Here is an 18,082-nt window from a genome sequence, read left to right as displayed (position 1 = left end):
CTGAAAGTGCGCTCCCTGAGTAAGCCCTGCATGGCCAAGCACCTAACAGCATCTGTAAGCAGTACACACACAAGCATCCAAGGGTACTTTAGAGTCTTAATTGGATCAATTGACCAGTATTATCTATTTAGCACATCAATTAAATAATCCAATCCGTATAATTCATCCAAAAACATAATAATCTAAATTTGATTATATGACATTTATTTGTGTTTCTTAATTATATTACTGTCATGGTAACAGTTATAAAATTTGGGTAAACAATTTCAGACTGTGAAAATGGGAGGGGTTTTTCTTATCTTGGTAACTGTACTCTCAACAACTCAAAGTTTTCTCTCACTTACTGTAAGAAAAAAACAAAATAAAAGAAAATACTGGTGAATCCTACAAATGAATGGATATGAAGGAAATAGAAAAAAAAATCTTGAATATTATTAAACGGCCAAAACACAGTATTGGTGCTTTACACAGTATTGGTGATTTTATTTTATTGTTTATCTTATACATATACCTGTACTGCAGGAAATGTGAGTGCCAAAGAAGCGACTCCTGAACTTTATGCAACATGGAAGTGACCAATCATGCTTTACTAAAGATTTCAAGTTTCTAACTCTAACTATGATTATTTATTTATGATTATTTATACTACAATTGGTGTGAGCTTCTAGAAGCATCTGACCCATAAAACATGGTAAAAGCTTAAAATGCACAAAATCTGTAGGGTCCATAACCATGTCAAATTCATGTCAATATCCATACAAGTTTGCATTCTAGAATAATACACTTTTTAAGGTTTATGTCTTTTTCAATGACAATTAAGATTACAGAACAATTAGAATTTTTAAAAGTTACTAACATTACATAAAAGGGCATGAAATTGTATTTAGCATATATATATATATATATATATATATATATATATATATATATATATATATATATATATATGCTAAATACAATATGCTAAATATAATATTATATATTTTTCTGGTAAAAATATAGATGTGCGAAAAAAATTAAGCATGGATCAGGAAATAAGAAACATTAAGTATTATGAGAAATGGAGTTATATCATCCTATTTGAAAATTAACCTTTTCACCTAGGTGAGACACTTTTTATCCACAAAACCATGTTTTGCCCCCCAAAATTTTGCTTGTTTTTCACTTTTAGCATGAGGCCCATTGCATTACATGACCTCACACACAAAAACCGGAAGCTACGGAGAAAATGTGGACTAACAATATAGAAAAGCTGGTAAAATGTAAAGTTATTTTAGTTATTTTAATTAATTATTATATATTTTTTATTCACTGTTTTCTTAAATGATTTTTATGTAGAAAACAGTTATTCACACACAAGCACAAAAAAGCTGGGTTTTCACAGACGGGGTAGCACATTATGTATTTGGATATTAAAATCCCAATTACCACACAGACATGGATTAAATGTATTAAATGAATAAATAGGGTGAGTGAGGTATGGCCTCATGCTCTGTCTCTAAAAAATAAATGGCAGTGAGACGGTACACATCGAGTATTTTATTTCCAAGACTCATTTCTAGGGCTTATATTGCTGGCTCTCTTTTAACTTTGGGAGGACAAATCACTTTTGGAGCCTTAATATGATTAAAATTTTATACTAAATAGCATTAGCTTTAGCTCAGGATTTCGGATATTCCAGTTGAAATGGGCAATCGATCATGTGAATAATATAATGTAATATGAATATGGAGCTACCACGGTCTTCTACACTAATGCAAGAATAAAACAAATTCATCAAATTCTTGTCATTTTGATTTACACACATTCATATTTTATACAAACTTCCATAATTTCTATAATAGTATACAAATAAAATTTAATCGAATTGAACTTGAAACAAATATGCATATTTCTTCTTATAAAACTGGTCAACTCAATTGTTGTTTAACCAAGAATCCTGAAGGCCAAAATCAGATTAACAACACCTAACATATAAATTCTTTAATGTGACGATTACCCGAAGTTTTATGCTGTCACATCATTGGCTAATGACATAGCTGCATGGAGGTGTTCCTAATAAAGTGGCATATAAGCGCAGTTTATCTGCAAGTGAGCACCATTTTAAATAATGACTTGAATGACAGCTTTTGTAGAAAGTTTTATGTTAAAAGGTTGTGCCACATTTAGCTAAACTGGACATATCAGTGGTGTCCACTGTTACAAACAGGGCAATTTTCCAAGTGCACGGACATAAGTTTAATTTAGCCTGCATGCTGTGCAGAATTTGGATGCAGGCATTGGCCTATACATTACAAAGTAATAACAGGTAGATTCCATAGGTGTAATCTTGAAGCAGTGATGATTTGGAGAGTTACATGGTTACCTCATGTGTCCAGTGACAAGCCTTGAGTAAAGGTCATGATCATGCATTCTGATTAATTTGGCCAATATGAGGACAACTACATGTACAGTAGTGTAAAGCTTACCTTACTGGTGTGATTGTAGTGTTATTTAATGAATGTAATGAAAAAGTATTAAATAAAACCTTATATAAACTTTCTTGTGTCATATTAATTTATAGCCATTCCAATGCACAGATATTTATCGTATTAGAATCATTTTTGAACCAAGGGTAGAAAAAGTACACTTAAGTAAATGGATCAATAAAATGTCTAAATCCCATTCACCTAAAGGTGGCAGTATCCAGCCAGAAAATGTCATCAAGTAAAAGTAACAGAAAATATATATATTTTTAAATGCAGCCATTAAGCCAAAAAAATTCTACTTAATTTAACCCCTATTAGTTTTTTATTATTTACCATTAGCTATAATTTATAATTTAACTTTCCACCTAGCCAATTATGTTATCTACTAGAAATGTTGCTGGTTCAACAGAAACTTACATACCAAGCTAATGAGAGTAAAATGTCAAAGTCTTCCTTAACTTTAACATGTTGCAAATTGAATAAGGTTCATACCTTCTAGGAAGGAAATTGTCTTTGCTTACTCCAGCACACTGAAACATTTTACAGGTTGGTACAGGGTGTAGTAGTGCCCTTGTTCAGGGTTTAGTTAGGATTTTGGATTCAGTCTTGTGTTAAAAGCTAATTAGTTTTGTAGCTCACATTAGCTGTGAGCAATCGGTAAGGTTAATCATGGAACTGTCATCGCATTGGCTGAACCTTGCACTTACGCTGGCCGACATGGACATCACAACATGAAATTCAGATTGTTTTTTGGAAGCAATTACTAATTAGACAAAGTGTTGTATAAGGTGACGTAACATTATCAGATGTGTTTTCTCACTGAAAGTGCTTCCATGACTGGTACTTTACCGACCGATACAACTAATTATACCTTAACCTCCCTCTGTTTCACTTTTCTTTTAAACACAAAGTTTCATTAACTAAAGTAAGTGAGTTACTGCCACCCAAGCAACAAGCTGGGAGAGAGTTTCCCTTATATGAGGTCACATTAGGGGAGAAATCTAATTGGCATGTTTAAGCCCCAACCAATACAAGGACAAAAAGTAGGTAATGAAGCATAAAAAAAAAAGTTTTAAAGAGACCATTTAAAAGTCTAAACAATACATGTAATGAGAAAAAAAAAGAGATTTTTGGACTGGGCTCATCAAAAGGTAGTTGATGAGACACACATCCAGTGTCTCTAGTCTTCTAGTCTGATATTCCATCTTGCTCTTATGGAAGGTTTGTGTATATCATAATTACATTAAATTCACACAACATTTAATAAAGGTAACATAGCGAAGAAATCTTTGTATAAACGATTTATCGCTTCTATTGTTAAAGTGTTCTCTGTTTAAGAGTCATCACTGTCTTACCGCCGTCTCCGTCCTCGCTGCCAAAGTGGTTCCTATAAAAGAGCATGAGCTCAATTCTGTAGCACTTATACAGGGTGACCAGGAAGACGAGCAAGAGAAGAATAGCACCCAGTCCACCGGCCAGCTCCACTGTGTACATGAGCTCTGCTGAGAGACAGAGAGAGAGAGAGAGAGAGAGAGAGAGTGGGACAGGACGAGAAAAAAGATTTATTCACAAACAGCACAACACCGTCTTCATTGAATTAAAATTTGACCAAGAAAAGAAATGACTCCACAGCATTTATTAAGGTACAGTAGCTGCTGGAGTAGAGGGCTCGTTAGACACTACTCCCCAAACACCCCAACACACACACATACACACATGCACGCATGCACACACACTTTGTAGTAAATGAAAACTCTGCTTGTGAACAGCTTCTTGTGGGTCACAAAGAACCAGCAGGATCAAATGATTAGTGTTCAAGCAGCCAGTTTCATAGAAGATCGAACTTAACTCTGAGCCTTGTTATCCATCAGTCCGGTGGCCACAACAACAACAACAACAACAAGCTGAGCAAGGGAATATTCTGGCGTCTGAAAGTCTACGGAGTGTAATATAGAGGGCAGCGACACCCGACCTGAGGAAGTGATGCGGAGAAGGATGTGAGCCATTCTACCAATTAGACATAGTTAAGGCACATTTTCCCCTGTGAAAGAACCACAGTTGTGTAGCTTTGTTGCAAAGAATGAATTGCAACGCTCCAAATCCTCCAAAGCACTTAAGGAAAATCGATTTAGGTCCAACTCATCACGGCTTCAATTGCCAGTTTCCAATACGGCTACTGCTAGAATACGTTGGGCATGCAGATAGAATATATGGGAGCTGAACTAGTCAGTGTGTGTGTGTGTGTGTGTGTGTGTGTGTCCAGATTCAGGCCTGGCCCATCAACTGACTAACGTTTGCTAGTTCTACTATAGACTGCATTTGTCTCAATCCATCACATAAAACTGTAGAAGGTTAATCTATCACAGAAGTCCATACAGGGCAATCTAAAAACACAATAAGGATGGACACACACACACACACGCACACACGCACACACACACAGAAAATGTGTGTACATGCTCACACAGGCATAAAAGCCATAAATGGTCCTTAGGGCCTCACTATATCACTAACTGCATCTAGCTTCTGTCCCTATTCCCCACTTTTTCTTCACTCACTCTCTTTTTTCTTCCATCCATCCTGAAGATCTGTTGTGTTCTAACCATATCTGCCATGTCCATCACTGACACGTCCATCAGTGCTGCTCTCTCTTTTTCCTCCGATTGTTCTTCTTCTCTCTTCCTGACCGCCGTGTAGATTAAGACAAATTATCTGTGAACTGGCAGGTCTATGCTTCACTTATGTGCCAATAGATTTTACAAAGCCACTTGGTGTTGTGTGATTCATCATTCCTCTCTCTCTCTCTCTCTCTCTCTCTTTCTCTCTCTCTCAGATGGAGCGGCTGCCATCTCGATCTGTCAGAGCTGATATTTGGACGGCAGCTGCTGAGGAATCAGTCACTGATATTTGCTCTGTTGTAGGAAAGGAGAAAGCAGGGATGACTCAGGAAAGAAGCTGAACAGAGAGAGAGAGCGCAGGAGAATGAGAGCGGGAAGATGGATGAGGTTCATTGTTTGGAGGCTTACTGTCATGCAAATGGAAAAGGAGCTAGTTGATTCGCCTTCCTGACACAGAATGCATCTTGTGTGTTTTTGTGCGGCTGGGGAAAAAAAAGAAGAAGAAGATAATGCTTTGTTTAATGCTTGCAAACACGCAGCTTGCAGTGAGGAAACTGTTCACATGCTGAGAGTCAAGTGCTCCATTGAAGACTGTAAATTTGATCACGATTTTCTCTTCTGATGTGTTTTGTCATCTCATACAGGCTTGTCCACATACAAGACCACACACATATTATTCGTCTTTACCGCAGGATGAAGCTAACAAACTTTCTTGTTGTGGTTGTTGCAAACGCTTACATTAAATGTCCACACTCTTTATGCATTTACAGTTTTGACGATCAATGAATGGATCTATACATACTGTATGGCAGCGCGGCACGGTGGCTTAGTGGTTAGCACTGTCGCCTCCAGGGTCTAGGTTCATTTCCTGTGTTGGGTCTGTGTGCATGAGATTTGCCTGTTATCCCAGTGCTTGGTGGTTTTCCTCTGGGTTCTCTGGTTTCCTTCCACAATCCAAAGATATGCAGATCAGACTAACTGACGTTCACAAATTGCCCGTAGTGTGTAAATGTGCATGTATTTATTGACCGGAGGTCCTACCATGGTCAAACCAATGGGAATAAATACAATAATTGCTATTGGCCTCCATGGTTCATAGATGGATGGATGGATGGATGGATTGATCTTTACACTAGTTACCGGGTTACTAACTACAGTACATACCATCAGTCAAACACTGTTGGGAGGTTATTATTTTTTTAATACACCAAATATCTAAGAAACAGATAGGTCTTTAGTTGTTGCTTGAAGATTGCCAATGACTCGGCTGTGAGCCTTGTACCTCGTCCTCCACTCTGTCACATCTCATCCACGATAACAATTCAGCCATCTTTCCTTTGCACTCCGAAATAAAGGGGTTGCCTAATGTGCTGGAAAACCAAGCACAAGATGTCAGAGTAGACACCCCTGGCACCATTAATAACTTATTACAGCTGCTGTCAGTGCCAAATGATGTAAAGAAAACAACAATTATCAAAAGAACGCAGGCAGATGTGGCAGCACATCAAGCATTTACATAATGCCAACACAAGCGCTGAGAAAAAGACTGAAAGATTCACACCGGGCCAGGCCACCCGGTCGGGAGGAACGCATCATCCGGCAGGGGCAGGAGGAAAGATGGTCAGTTCAAAATTATTCAAACTCGCAGTATAATCTTTTAGCACAGGAGCATTCATTCTGGTCAGTGTCACAATAGATACTATGCTTAGGCCTGGGAATACACACTCGATAGGATAATCAAACATTACACAACAGTTCTTGAAGGAAACCTATACAAAAACAAAAATGGACAATGTGCGAAGCTCCAATAACGTGAGATCATGATCAAATCTGACGCCCTGAAGCAGCAGCATTACCCGCTGTACCCGCTGTACCACCACCATGACTCACTCATCTATATTAAGAAAAGAAAGTTTTTGTCTGTACATTGGTCAGAACTCGCTCTTTCAATGATATTTGTACATTTTCTACATTGGATACCCTGAAACCAGTCTCCTAATATGTCCGTATGTTAGTCCAGCCAGATTTCATCACAGCAGAGGTGGGCGTGGCTATATGCAACACTCAACAGAGTGATACATGGAGTATTCTTTAGACACAGAAACGACCATAATGCACCTACAAGCTGGCACAATCCTTAATACACGGACAGGACATCGCGACTTGTCATGGCTTACTCCAATAAATGTTACATACACTATGAAAACTGAACCTGGCACCATGAATGCAATAAAAATGTTGGGTGGAAGGCAGTTATGAGCAGTTATGTGCCAGACGCTAATCAGCATATTTTAGCTTTAAACTTTTAACTATTTCTACAAACTCTCTACGTGTGAATGACAAGTACTTACACGTGCCATCTATACCACTTTATCCTTTATACAGGGCCGTGGGGGGCCTGGAGCCTATTCCAGGGAACAGAAGTGGGGTACATCCTCCCCCATGATACCTGTGTATAAGATTAATGCTGTTTTAATCTTTAATTTGGGGAAACTTTATGAGAAAAACAAACAAATGCCCCAAAAATGGAGTGGAGCTGATCTTAAAGTCAAAAGTGGAGCATTAAGGTACACAATGAGCTGAAAGGAAAAGTTCATTACTCCTAGTGGCCATTAAACAGGAAAAAGGGAATGGGGTCATTCTTTCAAATGGCACAAATTACAGCATGCATGAGCGCGGTGGCTAATTAAGTTTAAAAGAGAAAGCAATATGTAACAGGTAGAAATGCATCTTCAAAGCAGCTTTGTTCTCTAATTTGAACACATCCTCTAATTAGGTGGCCTATTTTCAGACTCTCTGGGGCTTAAGGGCTCTTAAAGGTACAAGTTTCGAGAAAGAAAGAAAAAAAAAAGAAAGAAAGAAAGAAAGAAAGAAAGAGAGACTGTGCATGAACTTAGTAGAACATACTATACTAGTATAAAATGTATATACTGAGTGTGTGTATGTGTGTGTGGTCAGCACACACACTCGCGATGATTCTTACAATTTTTCAGGAACTTGCCCACATCTTAAAGACTATAAAATCAACTTAGAGATTTCTACATAGGCAACATGACAGTACTGCAATAGCTCTGAAACGCATTAATACTGCAGTATTACACTCATGAAATAAACATCTGATCACTGGGTGTCTTCAGCGCCGAAGATTAAGAACCAAGAGCCAAAAGCTCCAGAGATGTTTCTGTGAGTTTTGGAGTAAATCTTTTCCATATGCTGCATCAAATGAAAGCTCCTGATGGGAAGAAGCCACTCTGCAGTTCGAATTATGCATGCGATCTGTGTTAACCACCACAGCTTCACTGGGTAATAATATTCAGAGTGCAACATCTTGTTCCACTGTTCTGCTGATCTGGCTTTGAGGCCTAATGATTTGTGCTCACAACAGTGTCTGAAAAAATGGTTTGAAATATTAAAATCTGCACTGAAAAAAAAAGATTTACAGTATCTCTAGTTCCAGCTCCCTCTTTGGTGGAAAAATGCTACTGCATGGGAGTGTGCAGTGCGAAGATATGTGAGTGCAGAGGTGGGTAGAGTAGCCTAACAATGTACTCAAGAAAGAGTAGCTGTACTTTAATATATTATTACTCAAGTAGAAGTATAAAGTCTTTGGTGAAAAGCATTGCAGTATGAAGCTGTTTTTTTGCACTGTGTGCAAGTGAAACATGCTTTGTCTACTTTGAGGCCAGGGGTGTTCATTCTCTTCTGTTGTACCATTGGAGACAGGCGCCTCTGATTTTATGTTTTCATTCCCTCTCTACCACGGTTGGAGATTTTTTTTCCCGCTATGCTGCCAGTTCTTGTAATTATATGACTACATGTGGTTATTGTTACTGTGGCTGATTGGTCTCACGGAATCATGTGATTATTGTCGCTACGTCTGAAACACAGTCATGTGGTAGATCCACCGGTTACATGTGTAGAATAAATGGTAAAAAAAAAAAAGTAACTAGTCGAGTGTCGCTAAATTTAGTGGTTTCTTCACAAATCTACTCAAGTAAAAGTAAAAAGAATAGTGCAGTAAAACTACTCAAATAAGTATATTTCTTTCAAAAAGAAACTTAAGTAAATGTAACGGAGTAAATGTAACTAGTTACTACCCATCTCTGTCTGAGTGTCGTGGTTCAATCATCTGTCTATCCTTCACTATGTTCTTTCCAGCAAGAAATAAATAAACACTTACTTATGTCTGTCATTAGATGACTTTACATGGACCCAAAAATTTCACTAATAACAGAAATAACAGCCAAATTGGATTAAAAATGCATCACGTAAACACTTTAATCGAAACAATCTGACCTGATCCGGCCTGATTGGAATTAATTTTTTAATCATAGTGAGAAGGGGGTGTAAACCTTGATAATCAGTTCATTCAGTAGGTAGATATTAGCCATGTAAACACCTGATCTGATCATTTATTTGTTGTTATAACTAATATATTCTTCAAATGTATTTTTATGTATTAAACCAGCCTGGTACGGTGGCTTAGTGGTTAGCACTGTTGCCTTGAACCTCCAGGGTCCAGGTTCAATTCCCTCCAGTCAGTCACATTTAGGAGACAACATTTCATTTACTAAACAAACTTTGTGGCAGTTTACTATGGCTCTGCTCTCTTTTATTTTTTGGAAAAGCTTTACTTTTTTTTGTTTGCATGTTCACCCCAGACTTGGTAGGTTTCCAACAGATCCTCCGGTTTCCTCCCACAGTCCAACGACATGCAGATTAGGCTAACTGTTGTTCCTGTTGTGGTTAACTGTTGTGAATGAGCATATGAGTGTGTATGTCTTTGGGCCATGCAATGGATTGGCACCCCATCCAGGGTGTACCCCGCCTCATGCCTTAAGTCTTTTGGGATAGACTCCAGGCCCCCCCACGGCCTTGTATACAGGATAAAGCGGTTTAGACCAATATTTTAGTAAAATTAGCTTTTTTTGTTTTATTTCATAAACTACTGATAAAATTTCTCCCAAATTCCCCCCAAAAAATCTTATTTTAAGCATTTATTTAAAGAAAATTGCAAAATAACAAAAAAATAAATGCTGTGCTTGTAGAACTTAAATTGTGCAAAGAATACAAGATCATGTTAATTTTTAAGCAATATGTTCAAACTTGGGTAAATTTAAAAATCAGTATTCAGTTGAATAACCCTGATTTGCAATCACGGCTTTCATGTGTCTTGACATGCTCTTCAGCAGTCTATTACATTTCTGTATGGTAACTTTATGCCATTTTTGTGCAAGAGATTCAAGCAGCTCAGCTTTGTTTGATGTGACAATCTATCTTCCTCTTGATCAAATTTCAGAGGTTTTCAGTGGGGTTTTGATCTGGAGATAGGGCTGGCCATGACAGGGTCTTGATCTGGAGGTCCTCCACCCACACCTTGATTGAACTGGCTGTGTGGAATTGAGCATTATCCTGTTGGAAAAAAACAACCCTCAGAGTTTGGGGACATAGTATGAACAGAAAGAAGCATACAGCACATCTTCCAGCATAACCTTGTACATGGCTTGATTCATGCAGCCTACACAAAGACAAATCTTTCTGATTCCAACCTTGCTGAAGCACCCAAGGTCATCACTGATCCTCCTCCACATTTCAGAGTTGGTGCGAGACACTGTTGGTTTGTGAGTCTCTTGAGTCCTCTGTCTAACCAGAAGAAGAACAGGTGTTGGCCAAAGCTGTAAATTTGACTCATCAGAGAAGATGACCTTACTCCAGTTCTCCATGGTACAATTCCCATGGTCTCTTGCAAACCTCAGCCTGTCTCTTCTTTATTTCTCAGTGATGAAAAGTTTTTTTTTCAGGTTTTGCATGACTTCAGCCCCACCTCTAGGAGTCAGTTTCGAATCATCCTCACCATGCTCTTCAGTTTGCCACCGTGTTTGAAGGTCACTTAATGTCATCCTACAGTTGTTAAGTGACATTTGACTGAGTTTGTGGTTATCCCGGTCAGTAGAGATTGTCTTTTTTTGCCCCTTTTTCAGTCTGTAGCTTTGTTGTCCCCAGTGTCTACTGCTTGACTTTTTCTTGTGAACTGGCATCTTTGAAATTGTAAGGATGGAAGCAACCTGATGTTTGTTGTACCCCTGAGCCAGTACTGCCAGGAATTACTCCGTCTTTTTCTTCCTCAAAACTTTTCTTTCCAACTCTATTAGTATGGTCTATTGTTATTTGTAAAATTTCTATTACCTTAGGGGTACCACTAGCACTGTTTTTGCCATCCAGCTGGTCACACTGCAAGAGGAGAGTGTTGACCGGATACAGTTGATCACCTAGTCAGTTAGTAGTCATCAATGAAAATTCAATGGAATAAATGGCTGGCATACATGACGTGATAATTTATTTCACTAATCATAATTCAGAACCTACATGACGTGCTAGAACCTTAAACAGAACTCTGGTTTAGAAAACCATTCCCGTGTAAGGCAGCTTTGAATTCAATCATCCATACATGGTATTGTGCTTCAGGAAATGTAGAATATTTACACTCTGTTTCTCTGCTTTTCATTCCATTACATTCTGTAGATAAAGTTTAAAATTGACTGCTTAAAAGTCAATAACCCCAAGTCGGACTGTGTTTCATGTGCAAGTCCATGAAGTTTGCTCTGACCCCTAACATCCTTACAACTTCTGCTGCTGTTCCACAGAGAGCATCTTGACTGGTTGCATCACAGCATGGTCCTACAATTTCTCCTCCCACAACCACAAAACTCTTCTAAGAGTGGCGAGGACAGCAGAACTCATCATGGACACGATGCCTGAGGAAGACTCACAAAATCACCTCAGACCTCAGTCACTCAGCACACAGTCTGTTTTGCAGAGTGCCATCTGGCAACCGTTTTTAAAGCATCCAGTCACGGACAAGCCGGATGAAGGACGGTTTTACCTGCAGGTTAGCAAGTTCCTAAATAGCTCTATGGCCTGTAGGCCTAATCATTTCTCTGTACCTTATACCTTCCTTTAGCACAGTATGCTCTACACAGTCACGTTCAAACTACTCCTACCCAAATAATTATATTGTACATTCTTATTGTATTTACTGTATCTACCATCATACAATTTTAATTATATTGATCTGAGTTTTACCATCATGTCTTGAAGGGCTAAATAAACTTGATTTGATATGCCATTACTAAGCGAAAGCTCAAACAAACCCACCACAGGATACTTGAATCTACACCAGCCTCAAATATTTGTGTAGTTGCATAGTCAACCATTAGTCAGGTTTTTATTGTAGTTCAAGATAATAACCATAATTGTTTAATCATTTCTATCATGACACATCTACATGCTTCTGTTCGGATGACTGAGAGGAGTGTCATATTGTGTCTGTTTACAGACAGATGGGTGACAAATTACAGAGGGAGAAGCGCCTTAGTTATGCGCAGGCCACCATGAAGCGCCTAAACAGCTTTGATGCACTTTGGCACAGCAACTGATCTTTCTAAAGATATTCTCTCAGTTGGTATTTTACTGATTTCTAACATGTCACTCCAAAATCTACCCTATACTGTATGTGAGATTCTAATGAGATTTGCTGGCTGAAACATCAGAGTAAATAATTTCCCTTGTTTTTATCCTCATCGAACTGTTCATTAAGCCCTGGTGTGGGGTGAAAGCAGGTCTAGTCAGCACAATAGGTATCAGAACAGAAATGTTTTTTTTTATTTTTTTTTTTAATATAAGATAACGCTGATCAGATCAGAAGAACTTTGAACTGGTTTACAGTTACGGTTAAAGCATAAAGCTTAACTTTAACAAAGCATAACTTTAACAAAGTCTGGTATGCCAGCTCCACTGAGTCTAAAAGGAAAGACCTGAAGAGGGTGGTGAAGGCTGTCCAGCACATCATTGGCACCTAATTTATGTGTTTAACCTGCATCATATAAGTTGCACAATGCCAATATTTACATTCACAGTATTTACCTAGCTCTTCAGCCATAGCCAACAGTTTTGAGAATGACAAATATTAATTTTCACAAGCAGTCTGCTGCTTCAGTTTTTTTTAGATTCTTTTGTTAGATATTACTATGGTATACTGAAATATAATTACAAGCATTTTATAAGTGTCACAGGCATTTATTGACAAGTTTACACAAAAAGTCAATATTTGCAGCATTGACCCTTCTTTTTTAAGACCTCTGCAATTCACCCTGGCATGCTGTCAATCAACTTCTTGGCCACATCCTGACTGATGGCAGCCCATTATTGCATAATGAGTGCTTGGAGTGTGTTAGGATTTGTGGGGTTTTGTTTGTCTACTCGCCTTAGTGGGATTAAAGTCTGGGGAGTTTATTCATTGAACTAAAATTTCTATGTTGTGTTTCTTGAGCCACTTAGTTATCACTTTTGCCTTATGGCAAGAAGCTCCATCATGCTGGAAAAAGCATTGTTCAACACCAAACTTGGATGGTTGAGTGGTTGGGAGAAATTGCTCTCAGAGCCAAGTCAAGTCAAGTCAAGTAGAGAATGTTTTTGTACCATGCTTTATTAATGGCTGAATTCTTAGGCAAAATTGTGAGTGAGTTCACTTTCTTGGCTGGGAAGGCACCTGACAAAAAGTCAACAAAAAGATCTAAAAACACTAGACTAGACTGAACACAGACTTTGTAAAAAATATATATATTTGTGTCATTCTCAAATCTTTTGTACACGACTGTAAACTACATTTCAGTTTCATTGCAGTGCAGTTCAGATTAGCCTACAGATTGTCAATACAGTTATCTATCTATCTATCTATCTATCTATCTATCTATCTATCTATCTATCTATCTATCTATCTATCTATCTCTCTATCTATCTATCTATCTATCTATCTATCTATCTATCTATCTATCTATCTATTACAGAGCATAATTTTCTATCTTTAATTTGTCATGTGTAAACTGCAGTGGTGCCATAATATGTTCAGAACTTTGGTTTAAAATAAAACATATTAATTAAACCGACTTCCTACTAAACCCTCTGGCCGAAGATGAAAAAAAAAACAACATGACCAAAGCAAACATGATAGCTCATACCAAGGGAAAACAAGGTCAAATGTGAAATATGAAGTGACTGCAGTTTTAAGATGAGAACAAAGAGAAAGAGAGAGCGAGAGGGAGAGAAAGAGACTTGACTGTGAAAAAAGGATAAAAGAAATAAAGTAACTACTTTTGCATAAAAATTGACAAGACACAGTGCCTGCAGCTTGTCAGGTTCAGCTAGCATAGAGCAGCACTTTTGACTTATTCAGAAAGATTTCGAAGTCGTGAACAATCACCAGTCATCCTTGTTCTAACTATAAGGATGAATATTGACTTTAGAACTCTGTATATCACTCCCCCAACACACACACATACACACATACACACGCCCATAACAATATTGAAGTTGAATAAGCAGGTCTTTGTTCAGAGACAAGGAGCTGTCAGTCTTGGCTGATTCTCTGGTTTTGAATGGCTTTAATATTTAAACAGACAGATATGGACGCAGTAATATTCACTGCAACAGACCACCCAGTTTTTGTCTGGCTAAAAAATACAGGGTTTATAGCCTTTTGTGTCTGGTATGGCCTCGTATCACACAATTCAATAACAACAAAAAATGCATGTTAAATGCCCACTTAACCTAATTCTCCTGTGTGGTCTGGCAGTTGGCCTATTGCACAGCAATCTGACTAAAGCTGAGCCAAAGACATCCACGGCTGGGTAACTGGCGCTGCTCTGTGTCTATATGTGGAGGTGGGTTGAGGTAGGTGGGGGTGGGGGGTGGGTCTGGGGTTGCAACAGCTCATGAACAGAGCTTTTGATGCGGCAGGAAGACAGGAGACTACTATCTACTGAAGCTTTAGTGTAACAGCTAATGCATTCTGTATTGCTCCTACAGGGCTATCAAGCTTATAGTGAAGCTGTTCTGAGTGGGTACATGGGTAACTCAGTAAACTCTCCTTTATGTCACTGAAAATGAAGCTTTTAGGTAAATCCTTTTATAGTGAAGGTATTTACAAACTCATTTTTTTTTTATGATGATGATTGGTCAGGAAGAACATTGATTGGTTTGGAAGAGTGCATGGTTGTGTAGTGTTGAGCATTGTCGCCTTGCACCTCCAGGGTCTGGGTTCGATTCCTGCCTTAGGTTTAGTGTGCATGGAGTCTGCATGTTCTCCCTGTACTGGTGGGTCTCTTAGTTAATGTTGATTGGAGGTCCTACCACAGCCGTAATAATGGAAATACTGTACATACAATGGTCACCATCGGCCTAGTTGGACAATAGAGGTTTTTAAATGGATGGATGGATGGTGCTCCTGTATGCATTGTGTCTTCTGTGTTTGATGTGATAGTGTGACCACAAATAGTTATTCAGCATTTGTTTAATGGATAATATATACAGTTCTGCTGTGTCCCATCTGCCCCTATGGACATGTCATCCCCTGCTTAACCTCATACCACAGTATGTTCACTTTTCCCCTTTACCATCTGAACTGATTTATTATGCAAGTTCATTAGCAATCTAAAAAGCACAAACAGCCACACTGTACCAAATCTGTTGACTCCAAATAAAAGCATCTGCATTTGTTAATGCATAATTAATAGTTCCTGCAGGTATCAAACTGGGCACACAGTCTTTGTGCCTGTACAGCTGCATCACAAGTGGCCTCTATCCATCCCACGCTGACATTGAACACACACTGCAGGAGATTCCATTACCAGAAGACCCTGAGGCTCTGGACCTGCCGAGCAGCGTACACTGGCGCAGAGGACAGGCCGGCACCGAGCTAAATATGCTGTGAAAAATAGACGGCTCCAAAACAGATTAAATGCAATCTACCCACTCGTGCTCTCGCTTTCTCTCCTCGAAACACGAAACAGAGATGAAAGTGGCCATGGATTTGTTGCTTCCTTTGTTGCCCCTTAACAATCCTTTCAGACATGAATTTAAACCTCTTGACAAAGAACGAGTGCAGCGATTTCGGGGTATAGAGTACCATTAAAAGGCAAGAGAGAGCAGGAATCTGAGAAAGTCACTTAGCAACACTGATAACTTTGCTGTTTGGCTTAGACAGCCTACATAGGACTCAAAAAAAGGCTTCGAGCATGGTCCCTTACAAATATCTATCATTTGTGCTACAATGAAGATGTGCTTGGCAGTGGCAATATTTCTTACTATATAAATGTGATTAAACAAACTAGCCAACATGTTTGTTAAATTAATCTGGGGAGGTAAAATATGGTCACAATTATCTACATCGGCTCTGGATGCATGTTACAGTATGTTAAGCACCCATAAAGAAGCATTTAAAACAAGCATAAAATCATCCAACAGTTCCGGTGCTTGCTCTGTGTTTCCATTATAATTTATCCATGTGTGTGTGTGAGAGAGAAAGAGAGAGAGAAGGGGGAGCGAGAGAGATTATGTGCATGGTTTCTTACCGCGCTTGGTGAGCAAGACGTTTGCTTGTCGTCTGCCATTCCCATTCTCCACAAAGCAGGTGTAGTTGCCCAGGTCATTTTCTTCTAAGGCATCTATGGTCAGAGAGATGGACACTTCCTGTTCTCCCAGGTGCTCCCGCAGAGTCCTACAAAAAAAAAGTGGGGTGCCATTACTTTATCCAGTATTGCAGTAATGCTGGTTTGGTTTGCTAATGTAAGTTTTCATAATAAGATATTAATGATGTCTTCGTGGGGAGCTGTAGCCTTAGCTAGTGGTTTTGTCATCATAACACTGCACGGTAATGACACAAAAATCAATACACCCTGTTTAATATAAACAGCAGCAGTGATCCCAAGCAACACCAATAACACACTGGATTATGGGGAAAAAGCAGTGTATTAATGAGAATTTCAGTAAGAGACTGTCAGAAGAATAGACCACGGGCTATACAGTATAAATACAGAGATTTTGCTTGCACGGTAGGAAAGACTACTCAATAATGTGGTTTAGAGAAGGAAAAACAAGGCTGCTTTTCTTAGCAGCTACCATGGAAACTAAGCCTGGTTAGGGGAAGAAAGAGAGAGAGAGAGAGAGAGAGACAATATTCCGTAAAAGAAATGAAGCTTCTCATCACTTTTGGATCGCCCTGTTTCACATCATGATCTATTTCTGCTGTCTTTGTGCTGCTTTTCAGATCACCCTGGACTAATAACACGCGACAGACGAGTGCCAGAGCACCAGTGTATTGTACCCTGTCCTCCCCAGAGGACACTCCAGTTCATTTAATAACAATTAATCACCACAGCTCTGGCAACACTTGCGCGAGAGTAAATCAGACAAATTACAGCACATGGGCTGTGGCAGAAGGGCTAATAATGGCTGAAATGTGTCCAGTGTTCCTGTCACTCACAGGTTCTATTCAGGGCTGACTTTTTTTTCTGCTGACTCCAACTAATACAAACGGCATTCTATAACAGTGGAGAAGCAGAAACTGGACTGACCTGACTAGATCAAAGCAGCCCTTCTTTTCTGTGTTTTCAGGAGGGAGGCTGCTATTGTCTTGGAGTGCGTCTCGCATTCGTATCCCACACACACACGTTTATGTACTACTGTAGCTCAGAAACATGCTGAGACTTAACACACTGAGAACTAAAAATAATGAGATGCCACTCAACAAATCAGGGAATCATCATCATCATCATCATCATCATCATGGATGCTGCATCTACTGTATCTGTTATGTTGTGTGTAGAGATCAGAGGTGGAAGGTAACTAACTACATTTGCTTTATTATTGTACATATTATTAAATACATACTGTATTTCATGTATGTCTACATTAGTAGGTACATTTTTACTTTTGCTCTACTACATCCCACAGCAAACATCTGTACTTTCTAAGTCACTACATTTCTGCATGGCTTTGTGTTAGATAACTAGAGTAGGGTGTAGTATCTGGAGCAGTAGTATCGCTAACTGCTGACTATTTTGCATCATTGTGTGATTTGCCTTCCCTCTATTTAATCATGTAGCAGGTGTTTGAAATCAGAAGTGGAAACGGCTGCAGACAGTGAAGAAAACATTAGGT

General features: G+C 38.8%; 1 protein-coding gene across 1 annotated transcript in view; it reads right to left on the bottom strand.

The window, feature by feature from the left end:
• il1rapl1b (interleukin 1 receptor accessory protein-like 1b) overlaps positions 1-18,082 on the bottom strand; it is a 448,430-nt gene that overhangs the window by 22,437 nt on the left and 407,911 nt on the right. Inside the window, exons 8-9 of the mRNA XM_053492140.1 lie at positions 16,495-16,640; positions 3,824-3,970 (exon numbers count right to left, since the gene is read on the bottom strand). Of these exons, the coding sequence (XP_053348115.1) occupies positions 3,824-3,970; positions 16,495-16,640 (293 nt within the window). The remainder of the gene's footprint in view (positions 1-3,823; positions 3,971-16,494; positions 16,641-18,082) is intronic.

The sequence above is a fragment of the Clarias gariepinus genome, chromosome 3, assembly GCF_024256425.1.
Source record: "Clarias gariepinus isolate MV-2021 ecotype Netherlands chromosome 3, CGAR_prim_01v2, whole genome shotgun sequence".
In the NCBI taxonomy this organism is placed as follows: Eukaryota; Metazoa; Chordata; class Actinopteri; order Siluriformes; family Clariidae; genus Clarias; species Clarias gariepinus.
This window is presented reverse-complemented; position numbering and strand designations above follow the sequence as displayed.